At 47.2% G+C, this 25,844-nt stretch overlaps 2 protein-coding genes across 2 annotated transcripts in view; one reads left to right on the top strand and one right to left on the bottom strand.

Annotated features, from left to right (window-relative positions):
- The first annotated feature begins 1,463 nt into the window (after positions 1-1,463).
- LOC144111989 (uncharacterized) overlaps positions 1,464-25,844 on the top strand; it is a 42,075-nt gene continuing 17,694 nt past the window's right edge. The window contains exons 1-5 of the mRNA XM_077645076.1: positions 1,464-1,652; positions 2,049-2,133; positions 4,231-4,388; positions 6,786-6,891; positions 9,223-9,392. Of these exons, the coding sequence (XP_077501202.1) occupies positions 1,464-1,652; positions 2,049-2,133; positions 4,231-4,388; positions 6,786-6,891; positions 9,223-9,392 (708 nt within the window). The remainder of the gene's footprint in view (positions 1,653-2,048; positions 2,134-4,230; positions 4,389-6,785; positions 6,892-9,222; positions 9,393-25,844) is intronic.
- LOC144111984 (uncharacterized) lies at positions 12,326-24,566 on the bottom strand. Its single transcript, XM_077645071.1, has 3 exons — positions 23,564-24,566; positions 16,805-17,050; positions 12,326-12,495 (listed from the first exon to the last, which is right to left on the bottom strand). The coding sequence occupies exons 1-3, from the start codon at positions 24,564-24,566 to the stop codon at positions 12,326-12,328; spliced, it is 1,419 nt and encodes a 472-aa protein (XP_077501197.1).

Genomic DNA, 25,844 nt, shown 5'->3' with positions numbered 1-25,844 from the left:
AGCGCTATGCTATATTCGCCACTGATCACGCCTCGTGTTAAACTGCAATGCTCCCTCGCGCAGTGCAATTGCGCATCGTTGTTTTCGTCAGCTTCCATCTGTGGCGCGAACAGATCAGGTTGGTACCGAAGCCGCGCCTACGTGCACATATCAGCTTCGCTGGTCACTGCACGAGAGCGCTATGCTATATTCGCCACTGATCACGCCTCGTGTTAAACTGCAATGCTCCCTCGCTCAGTGCAATTGCGCATCGTTGTTTTCGTCAGCTTCCATCTGTGGCGCGAACAGATCGGATTGGTACCGAAGCCGCGGCTACGTGGACATATCAGCTTCGCTGGTCACTGCACGAGAGCGCTATGCTATATTCGCCACATATCACGCCTCGTGTTAAACTGCAATGCTCCCTCGCGCAGTGCAATTGCGCATCGTTGTTTTCGTCAGCTTCCATCTGTGGCGCGAACAGATCAGGTTGGTACCGAAGCCGCGCCTACGTGGACATAACAGCTTCGCTGCACACTGCACGAGAGCGCTATGCTATATTCGCCACTGATCACGCCTCGTGTTAAACTGCAATGCTCCCTCGCGCAGTGCAATTGCTCATCGTTGTTTTCGTCAGCTTCCATCTGTGGCGCGAACAGATCAGGTTGGTACCGAAGCCGCGCCTACGTGGACATATCAGCTTCGCTGGTCACTGCACGAGAGCGCTATGCTATATTCGCCACTGATCACGCCTCGTGTTAAACTGCAATGCTCCCGCGCGCAGTGCAATTGCGCATCGTTGTTTTCGTCAGCTTCCATCTGTGGCGCGAACAGATCAGATTGGTACCGAAGCCGCGGCTACGTGGACATATCAGCTTCGGTGCTCACAGCACGAGAGCGCTATGCTATATTCGCCACTGATCGCGCCTCGTTTTAAACTGCAATGCTCCCTCGCGCAGTGCAATTGCGCATCGTTGTTTTCGTCAGCTTCCATCTGTGGCGCGAACAGATCAGATTGGTACCGAAGCCGCGGCTACGTGGACATAGCTTCGCTGGTCACTGCACGAGAGCGCTATGCTATATTCGCCACTGATCACGCCTCGTGTTAAACTGCAATGCTCCCTCGCGCAGTGCAATTGCGCATCGTTGTTTTCGTCAGCTTCCATCTGTGGCGCGAACAGATCAGATTGGTACCGAAGCCGCGGCTACGTGGACATATCAGCTTCGGTGCTCACTGCACGAGAGCGCTATGCTATATTCGCCACTGATCACGCCTCGTTTTAAACTGCAATGCTCCCTCGCGCAGTGCAATTGCGCATCGTTGTTTTCGTCAGCTTCCATCTGTGGCGCGAACAGATCAGATTGGTACCGAAGCCGCGGCTACGTGGACATATCAGCTTCGGTGCTCCTGTCCACATGTCCCACACATCTGCTGGACCTAAGGTGTCTTGTTGCTGTATGACTTAGTGTGACACCTTGAGCCGATGCGACCTCTGGACTCATTCTTGAGCTCTTCCTGCCTTCCAGACGGGCTGCCGACCATCGTTCTTGAAGAGGCTGCGGCAGTGGACTCATGCGCCAGCGAAGAGGACTTGGCTGTGGCCAGTGCGGAGGCCACCTTTGCCATTCCTGCCGTACCTGTTGCTCCACCTGCGACAGCTGTTCCCAGGAAGGCAAGTGTGGCATGTCCGTGTAGTGTATATGTTGGTGCTGTGAAGCTTGGGATGTGCCGAGAGAGCATGGGGAGAAACTGATGGTTTTGTTGCATGTGCATCTTCCGTAAACCAGCTGAACTAGAGCCCCCATGCTGATGCATCCGCATGGCAAGTGGTGCTTGACTATGCTAATTTACAGGGTACAACGAGAAAGCCTAAATTTTTTTTTTCTCCTTCCACTGGCAAAAGCCACAAATGATGTTTAGTTTTGTGATGGTTCTTTCAGCCATTTGCAGGAGTGTTTTAGAGACCCTTTGGCAGACATCTCGGCAGGTGTCAGATGTTTGCTTTCATGCTTTTTTTTCTTACCTATTTTAATTTGATCCTATACATTTCTTATTCTTTAATGTCCAGGGTACCTCTGACACGGCAGCTGCGGACACCACTGTGACGCTGGGTCAGGGTGCTGTTGCCCGCACGCCTGCAGGACAGTGTGATTGTGAGTGCAGCTGTGTCAGTGCACCCTGTAGTCGAGGGACTTTTTAGACATGCATGTTAAATCGTTGAAGGGATACTGAAGAGAAATTGAAGTTCGCCAGTATCCATAGATTACCACATTCTAACGACAGGAATGCTTCTTTTTCTGATTAGAGCTTTTGTAAGCAAGAGGCCAAAAAATGAAATGCAGGTGTATGTCATGAAATACTGAAATGAAGTCTCAATCATTTTCAATGTAGAGGTCAAGAGTTTGAATTGGGCGTTGGGGAAATTTTCAAATTTTCTTTGCAATTAAGGGAGTGAAGCGGTTTTTGGAAAAAATCATTTATGAATGAAGTCGCGTCTATAAAATTTTCAGGGCGTATGGGTTTTTACATGCCAATTGCAAAAATGCTATTGCCATTTAATGTCATCAAAAAGAAGTCCGTGATGATCATGGATTTTTATGGCACAAGGGCATCTATGGCCAAAGAGCGCCATGGAACAAGGTATTTTTCTTCTACTCAAGGTGAGGCCCAAGACCCATTTCCCAAGCATTTCACCCTAAATAAGCCCAGCACCAGGGTAGGAGAAAGCTTGTGCCCATTGTATCACTGGTGGGTACCCATATTAAGCAGCTACCCGGCATTAAAAAGAAGTCCTTATGCGTTTAAGTGACATGTTAAAGTTTTTTTGCAGTCAGCTTTTATGAAATATTTTGCTGCAGGAAACAAGCCTAAATGCATGCCATTGCCTTTTTGTGAAACCAAGGAATGCACTAGGGATAAATAATCATTGTGACTATGACAGAACTTGAGTTGAGTTATTGGGTTTAGAAGTTGGTGCTCCAGAAACAGGAATGCATACCTTCTTCCAGTTGCTGAAGTCGCAACTTCAAAACCTCAGAGGTTCAAGCGTACACAGAACAGACTTAATTGGGATAAAATTTGGATTCAGTTGTCCTCGGTGCCTCTTTAAGGCCCCCGGATTTGCTGCAGCCTAAATTTTTCAGCCCCACGAATTGAAGCAAAGAACCTGCAGTATTCTGCGACAAGCCTTTCGCACAGCAACTGATGCTGTGCTGCCACTTCTTGCCTCATTGCTTTGTTTTGTGCTGCTCAGAATACTGCAACTCTGCACCAGTTTGTGCATTTTTTTTTTGTTCTTACCTGCCTGTGCCATCTTGTTTGCAGTAACTCTTTAATGCTAGTGTATGTGTGCACTTCGCCTTGATGAACCAAGGTCGTCGAGAGGTTTGCTTGTCCTCACATCTTACAAGTGTGGTGGGTGAGCTCTTAGGTATCTCTAAGAACGGATAAAATAATTTGGCCTATGTTACTGACTTGGCTCCAAATATAAAACGAGGTGCTTTCTGAGACAGACAGTTCAATTAAAAACTCATGTTATATTGCTTTTGATAGGCACTAGCATTGTCTCCCCATAAAAGTGTGTAAGCATGTTGCTGCTAGAACCTTAGCACATCATGCGCTCGCTTGTTTGACCAGCTGGGGCAGCAGGCATGTCAAGGCACTGGGATAACTTTGCTCGTTGCAATGTCTGACTTTCAAGAGAATTCAGGTAATGCAATTAATCAAATTCCCATCGTTCTGTCATTCCTACTGTTGTTAACATATGTAATAAATAAAAAAGTATGGCTGCTGACGCTTAGTTTCGCAAAATATGCTAAGATCTGCTTTTTTTTTGCTGAAACACAGGAAAATTGGCAGCCTTAGTTATAGGAAAGCGGTGAACATGATCAGAGGCTGAACTCTAGTTGCTCTAACTGAACATCATAACAGGCAGGTTCACCGGCTGTAGGACAAAGGCCTGTGGCATTGGTCTGTTATCTATATATTTTTCTTCTTTGTTCACTCTGGCACTGTTCTGCACAGTAAAGTTCAAGAATCCTTGGTTCTACCTCGTTATGCCAAGAACATGCCCAGGAACAAGTATTCTTTCACGGCTGCCATTGTTCTTTCCTAGGAGGCTGCCCATGGCTTGCACACCTCTGCCGGCCTAGAGTTGTCTTGCTTCTGTGCGAACCTGTAATACTTTTAGTCGGTGCTGTTTGGCTCACATTTGAGCTTATGCTATTGGCCTTCTCTCTGCCCCTTCACAGCTGCCACACCAGACTCGTCGCTTGCACCTGTCGGGGAAGAGGCTGCAGCATTGGACTCGTGTGGAAGTGAGGAGGACTTTGCAGTGGCCACTGCAGAGACCACCTTCGCTGTTCCTGCCATGTCCACGACTCCTTCTGCGGCAGTTGTCTCCAGGAAGGCAAGTGCAATCTTTGCTTCCTTGTCTCCCCCTTGGATACGTGCCTGCTGCCTGCACTCTGTTCATGCAGCATGTTAGAGCTCTGCCGCCCCTTGCTTGCTTCTGTCATGTCTCCTTCCAGCCACCTTACCAACTATATAGCAAGGAGGGGGGTCCAAGCAGTGTGCACACTCAAGAGTGTGCGTGATCGATTCATCCAGGGCCTCAGACTTGAGAACGGTCTGCTAGCCAGTGCATCTCGGCTTGAGTCATTGTTGCAAGTACTGTCTCTTGGTGGCAGTAAAAGAACGAGTGTGGTACTGCTGTGTGCTGTGACCATTCTTCTTAATGCAGTCCTGTTTTCTCCTGGGACTTCCCCCCTGCTTGTTCTGTGCCAAAGGTCAATGAAAAAGAAAAAGGCATGCTACAGAAACAACACTAGGTTGATACGGGATGCACTCTGATAAGGGTGCACCTTTACAGGAAAGCTCCCAAGGCAGTTGAGAATATGCTTTTAGATACTAAGGTGTGCTTTAAAGTTCTAGTTCTAGCATGCAGGAGCACACCAGGGCAGACCTGGTGCAGCTCATAAACTGCACTGGTCAGTCATAACTAGGGGTGTGCGAATATTGAAATTTTCGATTACGAATCGAATACGAATAAGAAAAAAAAATGGCTTCGAATATCGAATCTAATATCGAATATCTGGTCAGCACAAAAAATAAATTCATAAAAGATAAACAAGTAAACATTGCTGCTCATATTTTTTTCAAAGTAGTGTATGGCATTTGCAGCTGAAATAAACAAAACTAGACTGCCTGAGCAATGTATAAAAAAAAAACATGATGTGTGCAGAAATGTATACTACTTAATTGAACAGCATAACAGTATCCAACCTGCATTGTGGTCAGGCAAAATGAAATCCATAACATGACAAGACTGGAAACAAAAATAACATGATGGGTAGTAAAACCTCGTTAATTCGGAGTTCAAAGAACCGACATAAATTCCCGGGTTATTCGAAGGTGAATTTATAAAATGCCCCGCGGCCCCGAAAAAAAAATCTACCGAAAATGCGGTAGTCTTATGAGGCGGCTTTATCATGCAAACACCTGTAATCACGTGACGAGCACAGAGTTTCGGCGTGCTGAAAGACATCGCGAACGCAATCGAGATGGGAACGCACATTGACGTCGGAATGGCGAGAGTGCTTCTAAAAAGGAAAAAAAAACTTGACCAGCGACGCGTCAGTCAGCGTCTGAAAGTGGCACGGTGCTGAGATTGAACTACTGGCGAATGCGCGGGCCGACAGTTGTCATTGCCACGGGCGAGTGGTGAAGCTCAGAAACCAAAACTACGTGGCTAGGTCATTTTTTTGACCTAGTGACAGGAGCCCTCCGAACGTTGTCACGCCTGCCGTTAGGCCCACTTAAGAGGAGCATGGGTTACAGTGCACCATGCAATAAATAGGCGGGATTTTTACTGTATCGCTTGCCCTGTTATGACACCTCGACTCGCCCCTTCGGGAGCCTCACGCGAAATTCCGCAAGTAGGCTTTTCCGCATAGCGTAGTTGACCAAAACAAGATGGCCGTGGTCACGCTCAGAGAGTTAAGATGACAAAACGAATGCCATGAATGTGGGCATTAATTAGATAACATATTATGGAAGGATAAAAAAATAAACGCGCTTTCGCGTTGCAATTGTTAGGAGTGGGTCGTCCCCCATCTTGTTCGCAGTACGTGTGGCATGTGGGAAAGCCCACTTGCAGAATTGCGCACAAGGTCAAGCCTAGTGGCATCGGAATGCGATCGGTCCACGCAATAAACGATGGAGAAGAAAGAAAACAGGGCCTTTGTATTGTTTTCCTAGAACTTTAAGCGCTATATTCAGATAATATGCCCAGATATTGCGCTTTTGCCACAATCAAATTTACGAAAGTCGGCACGGTGTACGATCGCTGCCGAGTATTCGGGAATTTTCGAATATTCGGAAATTCACGAATATCATTTCTCGAGTACGAATATGAACCGAATATGAAACATATTCGATTCGTATTCGAAATTTCGAATATTCGCACACCCTTAGTTATAACGTCACTGTACCAAGCACATAAGCAAGTACACAGCCATTTGCACTGGTGAAACCACAGTTGCACCTGGCGGGAGGCAACAGTCTCACGGTGGCATCTTGTTTTCTTAACTGACAAGACAGCAGCCATCCCCATGTGAAACGACCAGGCAAAGAGCTGCCTGTGTGCATAGCTCTTTTCACTCATTTTCGTTCACTCTAGGGAAGGCTCTGAACAGCAGTTATTGGGAGATCCTTGGTTTTGGGGGCATTTCTATTTTTCCCCTGCTGAACTTTTCCTTTCTTTGTTTGTCTGATGGTGCCTTGCCTCTGTCCCTTGGATGCCCAGGTCCCATCTAAAACAGTGGCGGCGGCGGTCACCACTATGACACTGGGGCGAGGTGCCATTCCGCGCAGGCCTTCGGGACAACCCCTTCCACGCAGGAGCATGCTACGTGAGTACTCTGCTTGTTTACTGCTGTGCTGGATGTACGTGTTAATCGTTTCTATATGTGCCCACACTCTGGAAGTGTTGACTGAGTACACTCGCACCCGCTTATATCAAACTCTCAAAACATCCCAAGAGTTCGATATAACGTGTCATTCTATATAAATGTAGCGGTAGTTTAACAGCACATAAACATATTAAGATGGAAAAAAATGAATTTCTTTAATAGCCACTTACTGCGTGCAGATTACCTATCAAAATAGTCGAATTTTTTTTTTCATCTTCGCTGCCTAGAAGAGAGCACATTTTCAAATGTTATTGATGGACTCCGAACTGCTGAGGCCGTAGCCTTCTATAGATGTGTGATGGTGTCTAACCATGCTGTGTGCGCACAGCATGTCAAAGCACATGGGCACACATTCTTTCCTGTCCTAGTCGCAACTCGCATCAGTGGTGTCCTCGTTGCGCACGATGTCAACAGTGTCTTCATCCGCAAGCTTTCCCGCTGTCTGAATGCAGTCGTCTGCGGGGCCAACACCTTTGGCTGCCCCACCACAGATAGCACCAGTAACTTCGGACAGCTCGTTCTGCAAATCAATACCCGTGACTGCTTCATCAATCTCATCCCGACAAAGAATTTGAGCAGAGACCAGAATGTCGAAAGCAGATCTGTATAGCTTCATTTGTGACATTCCGTGACCCATATACATAGACAAGGTGCCTGAAAGGTCAGTTTTTGGTCTCTTCTAGTCCTCTGGTTCTGCAGGAGTCATTCAATCTGAGGCTTCCTAAAACCAACCCTCACCATGCGGATAATTTCCGTTCAGCGGCCAATCATGGAATAGCAGGTCATCATGCCAAGCACCCTGCCACTTGGCAAAAAAATTTCGCAGCTTATCCACGCTCTTCAATTGGTTCTGTAGGTCACCAGAACCAAAAGTGCGTTTAGCAAGCATTGCAGAGCCTTGCTTTTTCCGACCGCGGGTGGTCGAAGCTTTGTCGATCCATCCTTGTTGGTGGTCAGCAACTTGGATTTCTTCTCACCTTGTTCAACTTACTTGATAATGTCTGGTTTTCTGAAAAAAGGGAGGTTCTGCCATTTCGTGGCTTCAATCGTGCATATACAAACAACGAAAACCCTGTGAAATTGCCGATAGCAGTATTACGCACTGAACGCGCGAACTGCATCACAACGGTTTGCATAACTGAAGCAACGCGCTAAACACTTATTCTGGATGGCTGGATGGCTGGGTACGCGCCCACCACCTACGTCATGGAAAGCCCGCGTGCTATGTAACACCATAAGCATCCTCAAGTCCTTGCGGGAAAGCTAACCTTCAGAGATGTGCTGAGGAAAAGCCAGCTTTTTGAGTCAACTGGAGTTGCCCGAATGTCGATTTATCGGATGTGGCGGCTAATTTTTGTATGATTTTCCTATACATTCACTTTGTAGCTTTACGATGCTGCCCATGCGCAGTGGCTTCTCGCTGATGCGGATTGTGCTATGCTAAATCTCTAGTCGGAAGTCTAGCAGCACCCTTCACTTACGCGGGAAAGTCTAAGCTGACTGCAGCTGCCGCAGCAGCGCTTCTCCGCATGAAGTTCGTGCTCACACCATCGCGCTTGTTTAGCAAAGGGCACTTAGCATGAGATGTATGAAGATGGATGTTCTGTTCCGACACCTGATGCAAGGTGGTGCTGGGTGCGCAGTGTATATGCCTAGCAGGTGTCATGGAATCGCTGCTTAATGACCACAGCTGTGCAACGAAGCAATCACGGTTAAGATTTACTATCCGAGGCCCCGCACATACTGTAGGTCTCGCACCACAGATGCATTGGCACCGCATGTAGGGCAGCTCCCCCAATTTCCAATGGCCGTTTTTGTAGAAAGTTGACACAGCTTCAATGAGTCACAAAACTTCAATGCATTCTCTCTTTTTTTTTTTTCAAGTGATGGCAGTTTATGTTCAAGAAATGCACGATTATGAAATTGCCTATGTGTGCCATTCAACTTTTTCTGTATGTGAGAAGTATTCGAAATATTCACTTTGAAATTATTTGAAGCAAGGTGCTATTTGCTTTGAACCAAAAAAAATCGCTATTCGAACATACCCACTATCTTTAAATATTGCAAAACTTATTTTGTGAAACACCCAATATAACTGTCTGCCAATCTCCGTTGCATGGCCAAGTCTGTCCTCCAGTACACTGCCTAGTAACATATGCACATCCTTGTTGCATCCAACTGCAGATGAACTCGTGCCCCCTGCTCAGCGTTTCCATTTTTTTTAAAACTTTGGTCACTGACCTTTCTTGTGTCGTTCTGTGCCCTTCCCAGCACCACCGTCGCAGCGTGCTGGGCGGTTGTCCGTCCCTTCCAGACTCACTGCGCCACGTGGCCGGCTCAGTGTTGCACCTACAGCAGCAGACACCACCTTTGGGGCGAACAAGGCCACACCAGACGGACGGCTGTCTGCACCCAAAAGTGCCCTGCAGCAGCCAAGCCAGGTGAGGCCTACTGCAGTTTCGAGCTGGTTGGTCAACAGTGGCTATCTACACAGGGACAAAGCTGAACAAGCAATGTTCCTTGAACCAAGGCATGTCACCAACTGCAATGAAGGGCCCTGATTAAGGGAAGCGTTTTCAGCTTTGCTACTATGATATAGCGATTAATGAGCACATGGAGTTACTAAGTGGCACGCACAATGTGATTCTGCCTTCTGCCTCTTGCATTATCATGCGACTGTGATGCATGGCAATTAGTTTGTTCTCCGCGGCAGTTGAATTTCGATGGAGGCGAAATTCTAGAGGCCCGTGTACTGTGCGATGTCAGTGCACGTTGAAGAACCCCAGGTGGTCGAAATTTGCGGAGCCCTTCGCTAAGGCGTCTCTTATAGCCTGAGTCGCTTTGGGACGTTAAACCCCCATAATCTAACTAATTAATTTGTTCTGAAACTGTCGACTTGGAACTCTTCATTTTTGTATTAAGATAGGCCCTCTTTTATAAATGGGACAGGGTGCAGGGTTGTGGAGAAAGGGCTTTGTTTTATTAACCTTTTAACCACCAACCACTAGCTGCACTTCTCATCGCAGACTGTACAAACATAGCCAATGATGAGTCCCACTCATCTGGCCCGGTATTGCGTTGCTCCCACCGCCAAAGGTGAGTTAAAATTTGCAGTAGCATTGGTTACAAGTTTCAACACTAGAGGATATAGTAGTGTTTTAAGCCTGACGACAGCCATTTTTGCCAAAAAAAAAATGATACTGGTACATTTTTCGGGAATTAATTTGGCTAGCACTTTGAGCCTTCAGCGTGGCACCCCTCGAGCTCCGTGGCGGCGCCGTGGCTGGTCACATGGTTGGTCATGTGGTTGGTCACTTGGTGCAGAGCAGAGAATGGGGGGGGGGGGGGAGAGAGCGTGAATCCATGTCCAGGATGGAACGCCCAGCGAAATGGAGCGGCGAAAGACTGACTTTGCAATTCGGCTGAGCGAGTTCCACTTGGCCAGATGTAGCTGTGTAGCTATCGTGTCACTCGAGGTTTAACTAGAGCTAAATCACAGCCATTTTAAGCAGTAACTCTCAAAGTTTATTGTGTGAAAGCTTGCACCCACTAGCAGAGGTTCAAGAGGGTCAGAACTTTTCCAGTGCAAGGATTGTGTTGCGAGCTGTTTTGTGCGTTGTGTGCATTCAGAAAGATCTGCCAGTCTTCTCTGGATGCCATTGTTGAAATTTGACACCATCTATGACATTGTAATACTGCAAGAAAAAAAAGTTGTTTTTGCACATTGTCATAAGGAAGCACCGTTCGTGATGAGAAATGTGACAGAAAAGTCTGTCAAATGCTTGAAGCTTTACAACACGTAACAGTAGCAAATTTACCTGCTATCCTAAGTCTGTGTGGAGAAAAATATTTCCACCTGCAAAAGGATGATTCTGAATTGTGAACTACAATGAACATTTTATATCGAAAGATTTTAATTTTCTCAAATTTTTGAAGTTTCAGCATATATGGGTTAATTGTTGCGTACTACTGTCCACAGTGGGCTGTACTACAGCAATGGGAGGACAAAAGGTTGCAATCAGAATTCTGTGACGGCAACAAGGTAAAGAAGCCCAACAGCTGTGATGTAATAAGCAAGGGAAACTGCAGTAAGGGCTATACAAAAATCAATGGCTTGAAGGGATTCCATGGACAGGCAACCCTGTCACATTGCCACCTCAAAGGCCTTTGGGAATAGTCTTTTTTTTCTAATGCACAAGATGTACAGTTACATGGCAGCTGCACCATTGCAGCCTGACCTCGGTGACCCCGTGAAGAACCCCAGGTGGTTGAAATTAACCTCAACTCCTCCACCGGAGCATGTTTCATAGCCCGTGTGCAGGTTTCGGACATTGGGCGATACATACCAGTACCACCGCCTGAAAACTAATACAGCTCAGACCTTTATACATGTAACCGCTTATAATGCGGGGCAGCATTGTGTGTGGCTTTTTGTGACAACTGTTTCGTTCCCATAGAGTTCAATGTATTGGCGCTCCTCCGCTTAATAAGCGGCAGTGCGTAACCGAAGACCGCGTATAGCACGGTTTCTGGAAAGCCTGGCAGCCCGCGTACCGGCGCGGACCCGTGGGTACCGGTGGGCGCGAGCAGCGTGCTCCCTGAATTGCGCAAGAAAGGGGCAATAGGCGGAGCAGTGGAGCATTGTCAGCATGAATCAAAGCAAGGCGGAAGGCAGGAGAGGATAGAAAAAAAAATAGAAGTCGCAAAGCAAGCATTTTTCCTCTCTCTCTCTCCAATGCTCCTCCGTTGGGCACACTGATTGGACAAAAATTGAAAGCACATGATGGCACGGCCAGCACCAGAGTGGCGGCGGTGAGCACACGGCATGATGCTGCAAGCGCTGCTCGCACCGCGCGCACATGCGGCAGTGTCTTGTCATGCCTGAGCTCATGAGCAAGATATGCGTTCTCGCGTCTAGTGAAAAGTTGACAATGTAGGCAAGTCAGCTGACAACGTGAGCAAGACTTCAGTTCCGATGGCGTCTGCTGCTCTGAAAGCCAGGAAACGGCAAGCTCTCGAAACCAAGCAGAGTGTTATAAGAGACATCGAGAGCAGTTTGAAAAAGGCTACGGTGGGAAAAAAAGTGTGTTGTCGTTGACATTACTGTGTCCGCCATTTGGAAGAACAGTCTCAAGTTGCGACAACAGCTGCAGGAAGGCTCCGCGTCGCTTGCAAGGAACTGGATTCGTGCATCAAAGTATGAAGATGTTGCAGCTTGGTTTGAACTGTTTCGTGAGGTCTGGACACAGAGTGTTCCTGTGAGTGGCTGGATATTGCAAGCCAAGGCCAGGTGCTTTGCAAACATTTTGGGGCATGATGGTTTCAACCTATTGAACGGTTGTATTCAGCATTTCAAGAACCGGCACGAGGCAAGCTAGTCGTCGTCGTCGCCAACCCCGGCAGCGTTGCATGTGAAGTAGCCTCCACAGATGAATACATCGTGGCAGTGGTGCGCGGTCGCAACGAGCCCGATGAAGTGAGTGAAAGTGCAGCAGAAGTTTCGTGCAAAGACACTCTCTACTGTTGCAACAAACTGCGCCTCTGCTATGCTCAGAGAAACCTCAGCGAGCAAGTGCTGAAGTGCTTCACTGTTTTTGAAGATCACGTCATTAGCAACGCAGTTAATCGCAGCACCAGACTAAAATAACGTTCTTTCATTCATTACGACGCTTCAACAAGAAGATCAAATAAACTTTTGTTGCCTGTGATTGCAGTCTTGTGCGTCTGATGCATTGTCAGGTGCACTCTGAAAGGTAGGGTGGCCATTCTGAAAACGCGAATGAATGGAAAAACTATGTTTTGGTTACAGTGCAGTACCGCCTATAATGCGGATTTTCCCGACTCCCGTGCTTTGCGTTATTGTCACCACTTCGCGCACTTTTGCGTGCGCTCCGACACCCTTAGAGCGTGTGGGGGTAGCGGTCTCGGTCATTAAGGAGATGCCCTCGACTCAGCATGGCAAGCTCAGCCGGAGACCAGCTACCACGTGACAAGGGGGTTGGTCGTTTGGTGCCCAGCTTTCGCCGATCGCAAGCCAGAGAATGGGTCGGAGCCAAAGGTTCGCAAACAAAGCAGTTTATACAGCTAAGAGACGATACAGAGGCTTTCACAACCGCTCGTACGAGCAGATACGAAGTGATTTACAAATACAATGCACTCATGCAGAGTCACAATAGAGAGAGATACAATTCAACAAAATCTTTGCACCTAAAGTGTACTAACACAGAGAGACAAACAAAACACAAATTGTTCACTGGGCACTGCGACAGTCCAACGTCCTCAGGAGCACAACGGGGCCGATCCGCAGACTGGCGCACGTTGCTTCGCTGGTCCGGGCTGGGCGAGTGGTGTTCTCCCGGGACTCGAGCGGGCGCGCTTCTCGGAAGCTTAAACGGCGGCTCGGGCTCCCAGACAGCGGTTGAAGCCCCTCATTTATAGGCGCAGTCCGCGTCTGTTTGTTCTTTGCGCCAGGGCAGGCGTGCACATACACGCAGCTTCAACTGCACAAACTCCTTCTTCTTGCGCCGGGCGCGCGACCCCATTGGTTGAGCGCGGAAACCACCTTCTAGAACAATCTAGGTCATTCGCGGCACGCTGAGTCATCGGTGCAGGAGCGAAGGGTAGAGGGTATCACTTTGGCATGGTCAAGGTTACCCCCTTTCCATCGAGAACGAGCAAAAACTTCGACATTCGAGAAAAATCGATGCCACGCGTGCCTGTTTACTTTGGCGCCCCGCCGGCGAGCTGAGTGAAAAGCCCATGCATGGTTTACGCGCTCTCCGGGGGTTCTTCCCCGCTGTTTTTTTTTTTACTTTACCACACGCGATTGCTCAGGCGCAGCGCCGGTTTTTTTTTTTTTCGAAAATGCGCCGTATTTTGTGACACTGCCCCTTCCTTTAAGAATATTGTGCTACAATATTCACAAAACACAAAATTCGTGCGCACATGCTTGTGCCCACAATCTATGGACCTCCTTCACCCCGCGACGTCACGAAGATGCGGTGGCGCTGATGTTAGCAGCGACTTTCGCATGGCAGGCAAAACAGGTTCCGCTTGCCCGTGCCTACCGCAGCTGCCGCAGTTACCGGCGGCTGCTTCAAGCCTGTGCACTGCGGAAGCAGCATATATTGACCAGCTGCGTCACTGCTGGATCCGCGTAGTAGCATAAAAAATATTAAATTAGCCTCGATAGGTTTCTCGCGCATAAATGCCGCATTCGGAAACTGGCTAACAGGCATTGGGCCACGGTAGTAAAGCGCGAAGTCTGGGAGTCGATAGGCCCTGCCACTCAATGCACTTAATAGCATGTAAGTTACTGCGTTCATTCACCTGAACTTCAGGTTAGTAGGCTGGTAATTGCTCAAGGAAAAAAAAAGACATATGCAGCTGCACACGTACTTATCACCTTGAGCCGGAGTGCACGGGGCGCCGACAGGTTCACTCACCCCCAAGGAATGCGTTTTTTTGTTAATAGCACCCCATGTTTTAATGGCGCGTTTTATGGCATTTAATATTTACTTGAAACTGTTTCTTGATATGACGACGTAATTATTTCATTCGAGTAGAAAGAAGTCTGGTAAGTTGTGTCAATCTTGCGTGGTCGCGTTGGTGTGCTTAGAATAGCGTACCTTAAGTGTGCTAAACGCCATATTCTTTTTCATTGCATCATGCATGTGTCATGTTTCATGAGTAGTACATGATCGCGAAGTTTGTTTGGAAAGAAGCAGCCGCAGGCGTGCTACTAACAGACACGTGGCAAGATTGAGAGGGGACGTGACAATGAAAAGTGTTTTCGTTATTCATGCATGCGATATGTAACTAAACTTGGTGCAAATATGAAATTCCTACGCTAGTTTCAGTAATTCCTTTTATTTATAGCTATACCTGGTGCAGTTCTGGGTAATTATAATTAACACCGTCGTCAAGTCCCCCCAAGGTCTCAAATAATTGAGTAGATAGTGCGGCAGTTTTTTTATGCCAGCATGTACATAAAGCCCTGTTCTGTACGATGACGCGATTAGTTCTTTTTCTATATGACAGTACTTATGCATGCATAGTTACATGAAAGCGTTTCTTACAAGAAATAACTAACACAGTACTGCACGTGTAGGGAAAAAAATCGAGATTTATTACGCTCCTCAACGTCTCAGGAATAGTTTGCGACAAATGGAATCATTTGATTTTCATGCGAATTACGAAGGTGAGTGATCCAGTCGCAGAAAATGTGAGAGGTCACAAAACATACCTTAAAGTTTATAGCATCTTCGCTTTCGCTTTGGTCAAAGAAATGCGGCACTGATATCAAATAAATTACCTCACAATTTTGGACGACCACACTTCTAAAAAGCGTAATTTATAAATTTGTACTCAATATTTTGCTATAATTTTTCGTCACGAAACTAGACTTCAGGGCTAGGAAAGAAATAATTCTAGAAATAAAAAATTTTCGCCAAATCGACCAGTTTATTAAGAGGACAAGTCGGCTTGGCTGGTGCGTGGTCATGCGTCTAAAAACAGCGCTAAGCGAGACAGGAGATCAGAGACACGACGCTGTCCCCACTTTTCGCACAGCACGACACGCATGCCAACAGATGATGAGCGCACGTCTGCTCCGACGAAACAACGCCAGCAGCACTTTCCCTCACTATTGTCCCGAAGTAAAATCATTCCGGCTAGTGCAGAGTGTCAAAACTTGTTTTATTCAATGCCTAGCGCATAAATAAACGGCAGGAACGCTTTCTACATGTTTACTACTAACCATATATACAATACAGTGGCAATCTATTTCTCTTTATAGGCCGCACGTGGCCAATGCGAGCTCGTGTACTTCAACGAATTACCAAGTTGGAAGCATCGACTATTGCTATGATTCGCAGAAACTGGAAACGCGCCTACAAGCCTTGAAAACCCGCGCTCAACACGTATCCGCGACGCCACTCCCCGACCTTTTGCCTACCACGAGCTCGCTAGCGACTGCAGCGCCACCCCGTTTGTTTACAAACATGCAGGAGGTCCATATGGTGAATGCCAGAATACACACATCAATACAATGATGTCTGCACGCACACACTTGACTACAGTCAAGATTCACTTCATGCCGCAACTCAGCAGCACATTAGCACAACTTTACACAGGCAGCACACAAGTACGATGCATACTTTAGCCGATACTTCCACCTACATTTCCTACTTGCGCTTCCGTAATGCACAAGTGAGGACCTTCACAGTTGCCTTTTGTCAACAAGAGTCTCTTCGACTTGCGGGTCTTTTTCTCGGTGAACATAGGCTTCTGTTTCGCCCCACCTGATTCCTCCAGATAAATTTTCCATCTCGGAAAAGAGTTGTGCGCTTCGATATGCACACATACACCAGGCAATCGATGGATTCCAGGGCACCTGCGTCAAAGCATACAGGCTCACAATATTGACCGGTGTGAATACCCTCTTGGTCACATTCCAGAATTTTCCTGTGCGATCGAAATGCAGCTGCAGTAATGTGCACAAAAGCACGATGAACATGTCCACAACCTGTGCTAAGCTGAGCATAGCCGGAGTTTCAGACACCTTGTCCTCTTGAGCTGTCTTTCGCGTTTCGCTGCTTCCTTGTGACCATTCCGTGGCCTTTCTTTCGGCTTCGCACAGCTTTCTGCTGCAGGGCCCGTCCCTTCCCGCGGAAACATTTTTTCGTCCTCGGAATGTTCCTCCGCGGGACTCTTCCGTTCTTCATGCTTGACTGTCTTCTTCGCTGCTCCTTTGCTTGAGCTAGTGCGCTCGCGCTTCCTTCGCCAGTTTCTTTTCGCTTGGCATTCACTGCGCCATTCCGAAGAGCAGGATTCGAATTTGTCTCTTGGCTACTTTCTGGGCCCTTTGGAAATTTTGCCCCCTTTATATTTCCCAATATGAGGTCATATATGGGGCGCTCCATGCACAGTGCAGTTAGTTTCCCGCTGTAGTAGGGAGTCTGCGCATGTACTTTGGCTTCCGGCAAGCACTGAAACGAGCCGTCCTCTAGCCGCACAAGGCTCTTCGTTCCAGTGAGATCCTTACCTCTCACTAATCTTCGTTTTATGATTACAGCGCTGCTTCCCGTGTCTCGCAACACTAATTCAGTGATGGGAATGCTGCGCCAGTCTGCGCCATTTCGATAAAGCTGCTACATGCTGCTCCAAACAGCGGCTTTCTTGCGAAACTGCGCCAAAACGAGCCGTCGCCAACGTTAGGTACTACCCTGCGCGGAAACTATGCTCGCGACTGTTGTCCGCCATTGAAGGCTGAGAGAGTAGCCGGTAAAATCCAGTACGATCCAGTTCTCAGTCTTCGTCTCTGATGGGAGAGCATGGAGGAAGGTGGGAGAGTGACTGAGCGAGGGTGTCACTGGTGTAGCCGATGAACGCTTCTCGCTTTCCACTGCGTCCGAGCGGTTCCGGCGGGTTTGTGGAGTGTGGCCAGTTGTGTGGCCTTCGCTTGTAGTGCTGTGGTACGCGCTCTTGCACGCTTCGGCCGCTCGGTAGCCTCTACGGCGTGGTTTCAGCGGCATCGTGGCGGTGTCACGATGGCACTCTCGAAACTGAAAGGTAAGCTTTTTCTCTTTCCTTGTGCCTTTCAGTTTATTCGAATGAATTTCTCTGCACATTGCGCGGAGTCAATGTGTCGGGGTCCAAATTTAGAAACTGAACGTGACTTAACAGTCACAAATTGAGCGAATGGCAACGGCTGCTCGTCGCAGTACTGACGATTACGTAGTTTGAGCCCGCAGGAGTGTGTGCTGCTGATTCCCGGTTTGATCACTGTTTATGAAAGAGGGCACGTAGTTTTGTGCGTTCGTTTTAAGCTAATATAACTGATTACGTCGAAAGCCCTGCAGCATGTGGCGTGCAGGGCAGCCATGTAACGTCGCTCACTAATTTCATATTGCCATGCGCAGTTGTGAGAACTCCAGGGTTGAAATAAAACACTGCAGTGACGTCTGGGCTGCCCATGACAACAGGCTTGCGGCACGAAATGGATAACTCGCAGGCAATCGGGCTATTTATGCATGCCTTATTCACTCGACATGCGAGGTCGCTTGGTAGTTTCGGATTGTCTGGCTATGGAGCCTACGGAATGCGTTTTCCTGACATCACTTGGGCGGTAGGAAGATATGCTCTCAAAGCAGTGCCTTTGCAGCACGAGTGTTTCATGGATATGAACAGTGAACTCATGCTAAGTAGTTTAATGTAGCGGCTTCTGAAATAAGTATATATACCGCGTGCGCATGACGCCGTAATTTTTCGCTTTTTTATAAGTTCCGAAATTGTTTCCGAATACAGTTAAATGCCGTTATATGTGGCACGGCAGCAACATACAGCAATCGGGAGGCGGACATTTCTCACTAAATTGGTTGGCGCCGTCATTCCCAACAAATGGACCCCTTGCGTAGCAGACATAGGGTGTAGAAGGCATTCGTAATAAAAGACACGTTACATTTGCATTTTGACCAAATATATTGCTGATAATAGACAGTTTAACTTAATATGTTGGCATTCTTCCCTACACCGCAGATGCGGCATCGTCGCTCGCACCTCGCGCACGCATCCATGTTAGAGGTAGACCGACGTCAACACTGGCGTGGTATTTGCTACTATTACAACTTATACGCAGCGGGTCGGCTAGCTGTAAAACAGCAACGAGGGGCTCCTTAAACGTGAGTGCTTTGTAACGGGCTTGCAACCTACAGGCAGGGGTGCAGGTGCTACTGCCTACGAGAATGGCGGAAACGCGCGACAGACGTGTACTCGTGCCCGTGTCGTCGCTCCCGTAATCAAGAAACTTTCGAGTCGAAACTCAAAGAAAGGGCCACGGAATGCGGCATTTTGCGGCCCGCTAGCTGTACGATGAAACAACAAGCAAGCCTCTTCTAGCACGCCCGCGACGTTCGTACGATTTTGGCGCTGCGTTAATGGCCGTCACATGTCACCTCTTTTCCTGTTCTCGAAGCATGGCAGGCTTAGCGAATTGACGGCGGAAGCTTTCAGAAACACGGAAGGGAAACAAGAAGGTTGTTTTTTAGGGCAACAATTAACGGGCGGGTAGGGGATACGCGGGAGAAAGCCTCCGCCCTTCCGCGGCGGAGGCTTTCTCCCGCGTATCCCCGCGTATTTGTAAAGCACATGCCTGATTCCCTGTCATTTCCCTTGATTCTTGTGTGAAGGGTTGTCATACATGCTTACTGCAAGCCACATGGTCAGTTCCTTCTTTTTTTCAAATGCAGTTTTAGTTTAGTGGCTGCTTTTGTTTACACTTATCATTTATTATTTTAATATTTTGAGTGCTTCGGTCTGAGTTTGTGTTGCTGGGGAAGTCATATATTTATTTGTCTTCCGGTAAAATTACCATGCTAATGATAACCAGTGGTAGTCAGTATATACTTTGTGTGTTTCTGTATTGTAAAAAAAAAAGATGTCTACTGGCCAGACAGAATTGGTTAAGGAAGTGCAAGAGCTTAAGGGCCAACTGCTCTCAATAGACCTGAAAATGACTAATCTAAATACGCGTCTCAGAGCCTTAGAAACTCACTACGAAAGTCTGTCTACACTCCGCAATGACCTGGAGGGGATTCAGGCCACTTCGGCTGCAACGTCTCGTTTAGTTGGTGTGCTGGAAGCTCGTCTAGATGACGCAGAGAATCGCTCTCGCCGCAATAACCTACTTTTCTATGGTTTACCCGATACCAACCCCACCGAAACGTATTCGCTTACAGAAGACTTGATCATTCGCCACTGCTCTGACCACCTGGACACCCAGTTGAGCCCTAACGACATTGAACGCGCCCATCGCCTCGGACGACACTCTAAGGACAGGAAACGCCCAATTATCGTTAAGTTTACATCCTTTAAAACTAAAGAATCAATTCTTTCTAAAGGTTCCAAATTCAAAGGTACAGACTACAGCGTAGGTGAAGACTTTTCGCGCCGCGTTCAAAACTGCCGGAAACATCTTGTCGCTTTTGCCAGGGCGAAGTCCGTGCCTTTTTTCCTGAGATTTAAAACTTTGCATATTGGCCCCAAACGTTACGTTTTCGATGAACTTTCAGAATCTGTAAGAGAAATACCCTAGCAATCAGCTCATCCTTGCCGATCATCGCCCTCAGCTCATCCCCCACCTACGCCATGCGCCGTTTCACTATCAGTAATCTTTACTAACGTTCGCAGCTTCCTTCCGAAACGCGATATCGTATCGAACCTTGTAACTTCGTCAGGCAGCAATCTACTTATATTGACCGAAACGTGGCTGAACAGCGATATCACTGACTCAGAAATTCTGTTTGACCTGCCCAACTTTAATCTTTTTCGCGCTGATCGCAAGTATTCTCGTGGGGGAGGAGTCCTAATTGCAGTCAGCTAACAATTGTCTTGTTCTGCCATTGATATCGCGTCAGACTTAGAGATGCTGTGGATTATGTGCCGCGCCTCACCTCTGACGTTATTAATTGGTGTGTGTTATAGTCCGCCTCGCAAAAGTCCCGACTTTCCCCGCAAGCTTCACAATGTTCTGAACAAACTAGTATCAAAGCACCCTAAAGCACACGTCCTACTATTTGGGGACTTCAATTACCCCAATATCGACTGGAGTAACCAACCTCAGCCCATAGTTAGTCAAGAAGAGCCGAATGACTTCATTGACGTTTGCCTTAATTTTAACTTGACTCAAGTTGTATCGGAACCGACACGCGTCGCAGGGGAAGCAGCGAACACTCTGGATCTCATACTGACCACTCATCCAGACAGTCTTAATTTCATTACAGGCCTCCGAGAAATCAGCGACCATAAAGTAATCCATGCCACCATTAACTTCTCACCTGAATTAAGACAAACTTCCCAGAAAACTATTAGGCTCTACGATAAGGGAAACTATGAAGCCATCAACTCTGAAATAACGAACTTTCTGTCGGTCTTTGAAACGTCCTATCTTTCCAGAAGTGTAAATGAGAACTGGACCCTTTTCAAACATAAAGTTATCGAACTAACAAATAAATATATTCCGTCATGCAGTTTACGAAAGAGTAATCAGAAACCCTGGTTCACAAAGACACTGAAAAGGCTCGAAAACAAGAAAAAACGCGCATTTTGTGCAGCGAAACGCCACGCAAACCCCCACGCATGGGAAAAATATTATGAAGCTGAGAACGCATACTTGCCTGAGATTGGAAGTGCTAAGCGTTCATTTTTCGAAGTAGTACTACCAAAAATGATAGTTGATAACCCCAAGAAATTCTGGAAGGTGATAAACCCGAAGGAATCGTGCGCTATCACCCTCACTAACAATGCTGGTGAAATCGTGGCTGATTCCGACTGTGCAGACATCTTTAACTCTGCATTTTCATCTGTTTTCACCGACGAATCCCAAGCACCATGTTTTACATTACCACTTATTATTACTACAGTCATGGACGCCATAACTTTCAGCAGTAGTGGAATTTCGAGCATAATAGATAAAATAAAACATTCATCTGCCGCCGGAATAGATGACATCAATCCAAAAATTTTTGAAAAACGCTAACCCAGCCTGTTCCAGTATTTTCTTTTTTTTGTTTTCGCAATCACTCTCCGAAGGAACCATTCCAGACGACTGGAAAGTGGGGAAGGTCGTTCCCGTGCACAAAACAGGTAATACTGATTCACCTCTTAATTATCGGCCCATTTCATTAACAAGTATTCCCTGCAAAATCATGGAACACGTCATTTACTCCCAAATCATGCAATTCTTAGATTCCAATAACATCTTTCATCCGTCACAGCATGGTTTTCGTAAGGGTTTTTCGTGCGAGACTCAACTAGCCATTTTTCTTCATGACATTCACGCCAACCTTGATATTAATCTGCAAACTGACGCCATCTTCTTAGACTTCGCTATGGCATTCGATAAAGTACCTCATCAACGCTTGCTTCTTAAACTTTCCCAGTTAAACCTACATCCAAACATCATCGCATGGATTAACGAATTCCTCACGCATCGCTCTCAGTCTGTCTACATTAATAACCAATCCTCCAACCCGCTCCCAGTCACCTCTGGCATCCCGCAGGGTTCCGTCCTTGGTCCCTTGTTATTCCTCATTTACATTAACGACTTACCCCAGCGCGTATCTTGCCATATCCGCTTGTTCGCTGACGATTGCATTATTTATCGTTCGGTAACTAACCCTTCTGAGCAAGAATCCCTTCAAGCAAACCTAAACCTCGTACTAAACTGGTGTTCGCAGTGGATGATGACACTCAACCCTAACAAATGTAAGTGCATGTCCTTTCACCGCCGTCGCAACCCTTTTGTTTTTGAATATTCCGTTTCTAACTGCCCTGTTGACCTCGTCCAGTCTTACAAATACTTAGGTATCACCATTTCTGATGATTTATCTTGGCGACTGCACGTAACTAATCTGATATCATCAGCTAATAAAACATTAGGTTTCTTAAAACGTCACCTGAGGGAAGCTCCTCAACACGTCAGACTACAAGCATACATCTCACTTATCAGAACTAAACTGGAATACGCATCGCCCATCTGGAACCCTCATCAAGCATATTTAACAAATGCCATCGAAGCTGTACAAAACCGAGCTACCAGATTTATTCACTCTTCATACTCATACGACGTTAGCATATCATCTCTAAAATTACAATCAGGTTTGTGTGATCTTTCTGCTCGCCGTCGCATTGCCAGTCTTGTTTTGTATCACAAGTTTTTTCATTCGCCCCTAAGGCAAGAACCATACATCTGCGCACCCCCACCACGCAGATCCCATCGCATCGGTCACCCTCTTCAAGTTTTGCGTCCACGAGCCCGTACTACTACCTTCATGAACTCATTTTTTTCACGAACAGCAACTGACTGGAACGGCCTTCCCCACCATGTCACTGCCATAACCTGTCCATCCACATTTTCGACTTCTGTGATCGCCTGCATTTTGTAAACCCCACCCCTTATGTAACACCCCGAAAGGGGTCTTTAAGGAAAATAAAGTGATGTGATGTGAGTGATGTATTGCATTTATTTATGCTCTGCAGATCAGCGAGTATAGATTTTTCGGTATGATCTTTTATTATGTTATCTAGTTTACCTGAAATTTCTGCTGCACAATGTTTTGTAATAGTTGTTTTGCTGGCAAGCGGTTTTATTTTCAAGGTGAATTTTTATTTGAGCTGGTTAGCTTTTGTTTATTATGTGTTGCATTTGTGCTGTTTCTGTTGCAGATGGCAGAGCAGTTTTAACAGTTTTGCTGCTAAAGCCATGTTTTGCTATTCAGTAGTTCCTTTTCTGGCTTCTTTTACTTATCTAGTATGTCATGTGGGAGTCGCTGCAATATTCCTGATACCACGAAAAATCATACCTGTTTTCTCAAAGTGTAATGGGAACTTAGTCATATTCAAATAATTTTGATCTGCTGTTCTGTGGTTAAGTGAATTGTTATTTGTGATATTTACAAGAGATGTTGTTACAAATAAAAAGCTATAAATTTGTCTTCTGAGCTTTTTTTTTTGTGATGCCGTCTCTTGCTACAAAATGGGCGACGCTTGCTACAAAACGAAAATTTTCCTGCTACAAGGCCTGCTACAAAATGTTCTTGGCCATTCCCATCACTGCTAATTGTTTTCTCTCCTACCTTCCCTTTCCGGAGAGGCATTCTGTTCATTTCGGCTTCGGGCAGCGCGTTCACTATGGCGTTCACGACTGGTACCTTCTTGCTGTTCTTTAGTTCTACAAACCCATTTTCATCTTCCTCCAGGGTGTGACCTGAAGAGGCCCGTACGCACGATACCTGGGGAATGGGCTTGCTTGGGTTCGGACAAACCGCTGCTCTGTGTCCCCTTTGGCCGCACTTAAAACAAACTGTGGGGCTACTGTTTGTAGCGCTGTTGCGGCAGTTAGATGCGTAATGGCCTAACTTGTTGCACAGGTAGCACTTTGGTGGAGCCTTTGGGCTAAATCGGGCATCACGGCTGTCAGTTTTCCCTGCGCTCTCCGAATTCGTATTCTTAATCTTGGTCAGATTCGTTCCTCCTTGAGCTTCTAGAAATTGGTCGGCAAGATCTAGCATTTCGGAGAGAGTCTTGGCTCTTCTTTCCTTCAGGTACAGCGACAAGCTCGAGTGACAGCTACTCAGGAACTGTTCTTTGATGAGTAGCTCACGAAGTGTACTGTATTCCTGAGCAATTTCTGAAAGTTCTATCCACCGATCAAAGTAGTGGCTTAATCTTGCCGCATACTGGGTTGTTGTTTCGCCATCTGTGGGCTTTCCTGTTCTGAATTTATCTCGGAATCGCTCGGTGGTGAGCCGGAATCGCTTAAGCAAGGCGGCCTTTACCTTGCTGTAGCTTGCAGCATCATCCGGAGAAAGTCGCCCGAATACGCTTAGAGCTTCCCCGCTGAGACATGTGCTAAGAACGGTAGCACATTCACCGTCTGACCAATTCTGACTTTCCGCGATCCCTTCGAATCGCCTGAGAAACGCGTCGAGATCGTTCCTTTTTTCATCAAACCTGGGAAGTAATCTGCTGGCATCTATCCGCAGGCCGCTGCCTTCTTCTCTAGTGCTATGAACTTCTGCTGAGTGGTTCGCAGCACGTTGGAGCTCAAGCTTCATGGCAAGCAGTTGTTTTTCGCATTCGAATTCACTCTCTCCTTCTTTCTCAGCTTTTTCTGGAGCCTTCTGTCTTTCTTTTTTAATCTTCTCTCTCTTTTTCGGCTTCTTCTCCAGCCTTCTGCCTTTCCTTTTCAGCCTTCTCTCTCTCTCCTGGTTCACCCATTTCCGCAGTTCAGCCCCAGACATCCCCATATGGGTGCCAACCTCAACTAGCTCCTTCAAGTTCATTTTCAGAAACTGAACTTTTCGAGGCAAAGACTACGTCTACACGGTGAACCTCAATAACCGCTTCAGCGCGGCACCTCACAATATCGCTCTGCTGCTAAACACTCGTTTACGACCTCTTCGTAAACTCCTTCAGACTCTTTCTCCGTTCTGTGAGCTCACAAAGCACCAAACGTCCTGTCGTGGACGCCAGAATATGTCACCACTTCGCGCACTTTTCCGTGCGCTCCCAGACACCCTTAGAGCGTGTGGGGGTAGCGGTCTCGGTCATTAAGGAGATGCCCTCGACTCAGCGTGGCAAGCTCAGCCGGAGACCAGCTACCAAGTGACAAGTGGGTTGGTCGTTTGGTGCCCAGCTTTTGCCGATCGCAAGCCAGAGAATAGGTCGGAGCCAAAGGTTCGCAAACAAAACAAAGTTTATACAGCTACGAGACGATACAGAGGCTTTCACAATCACTCGTACGAGCAGATACGAAGTGATTTACAAATACAATGCACTCATGCAAAGTCACAATGGAGAGAGATACAATTGAACAAAATCTTTGCACCTAAAGTGCACTAACACAGAGACAAATAAACAAAACGCAAATTGTTCGCACTGCGACAGTCCGACGACCTGAGGAGCACAACGGGGCCGATCCGCAGACTGGCACACGTTGCTTCGCTGGTCCGGGCTGGGCGAATGGTGTTCTCCTGGGAGTCGAGCGGGCGCGCTTCTCGGAAGCTTAAACGGCGGCTCGGGCTGACAGACAGCGGTTGAAGCCCCTCATTTATAGGCGCAGTCTGCGTCTGTTTGTTCTTCGCGCCAGGGCAGGCACGCACATACACGCAGCTTCAACTGCACAAACTCCTCCTTCTTGCACCGGGCGCGCAACCTCATTGGTCGGGCGTGGAAACCACCTTCTAGAACAATCAGGTCATTCGCGGCATGCTGAGTCATCGGCGCAGGAGTGAAAGGGAGAGGGTATCACTTTGGCATGGTCAAGGTTACCCCTTTCCGTCGACAACGAGCAAAAACTTCTCCGACATTAGAGAAAAATCGACGCCGCGCGT

The sequence above is a fragment of the Amblyomma americanum genome, unplaced genomic scaffold, assembly GCF_052857255.1.
Source record: "Amblyomma americanum isolate KBUSLIRL-KWMA unplaced genomic scaffold, ASM5285725v1 scaffold_22, whole genome shotgun sequence".
Taxonomy (NCBI): domain Eukaryota; kingdom Metazoa; phylum Arthropoda; class Arachnida; order Ixodida; family Ixodidae; genus Amblyomma; species Amblyomma americanum.
The sequence above is the reverse complement of the archived record's forward strand: the minus strand, read 5'-3'. Positions and strand labels throughout refer to the sequence as shown.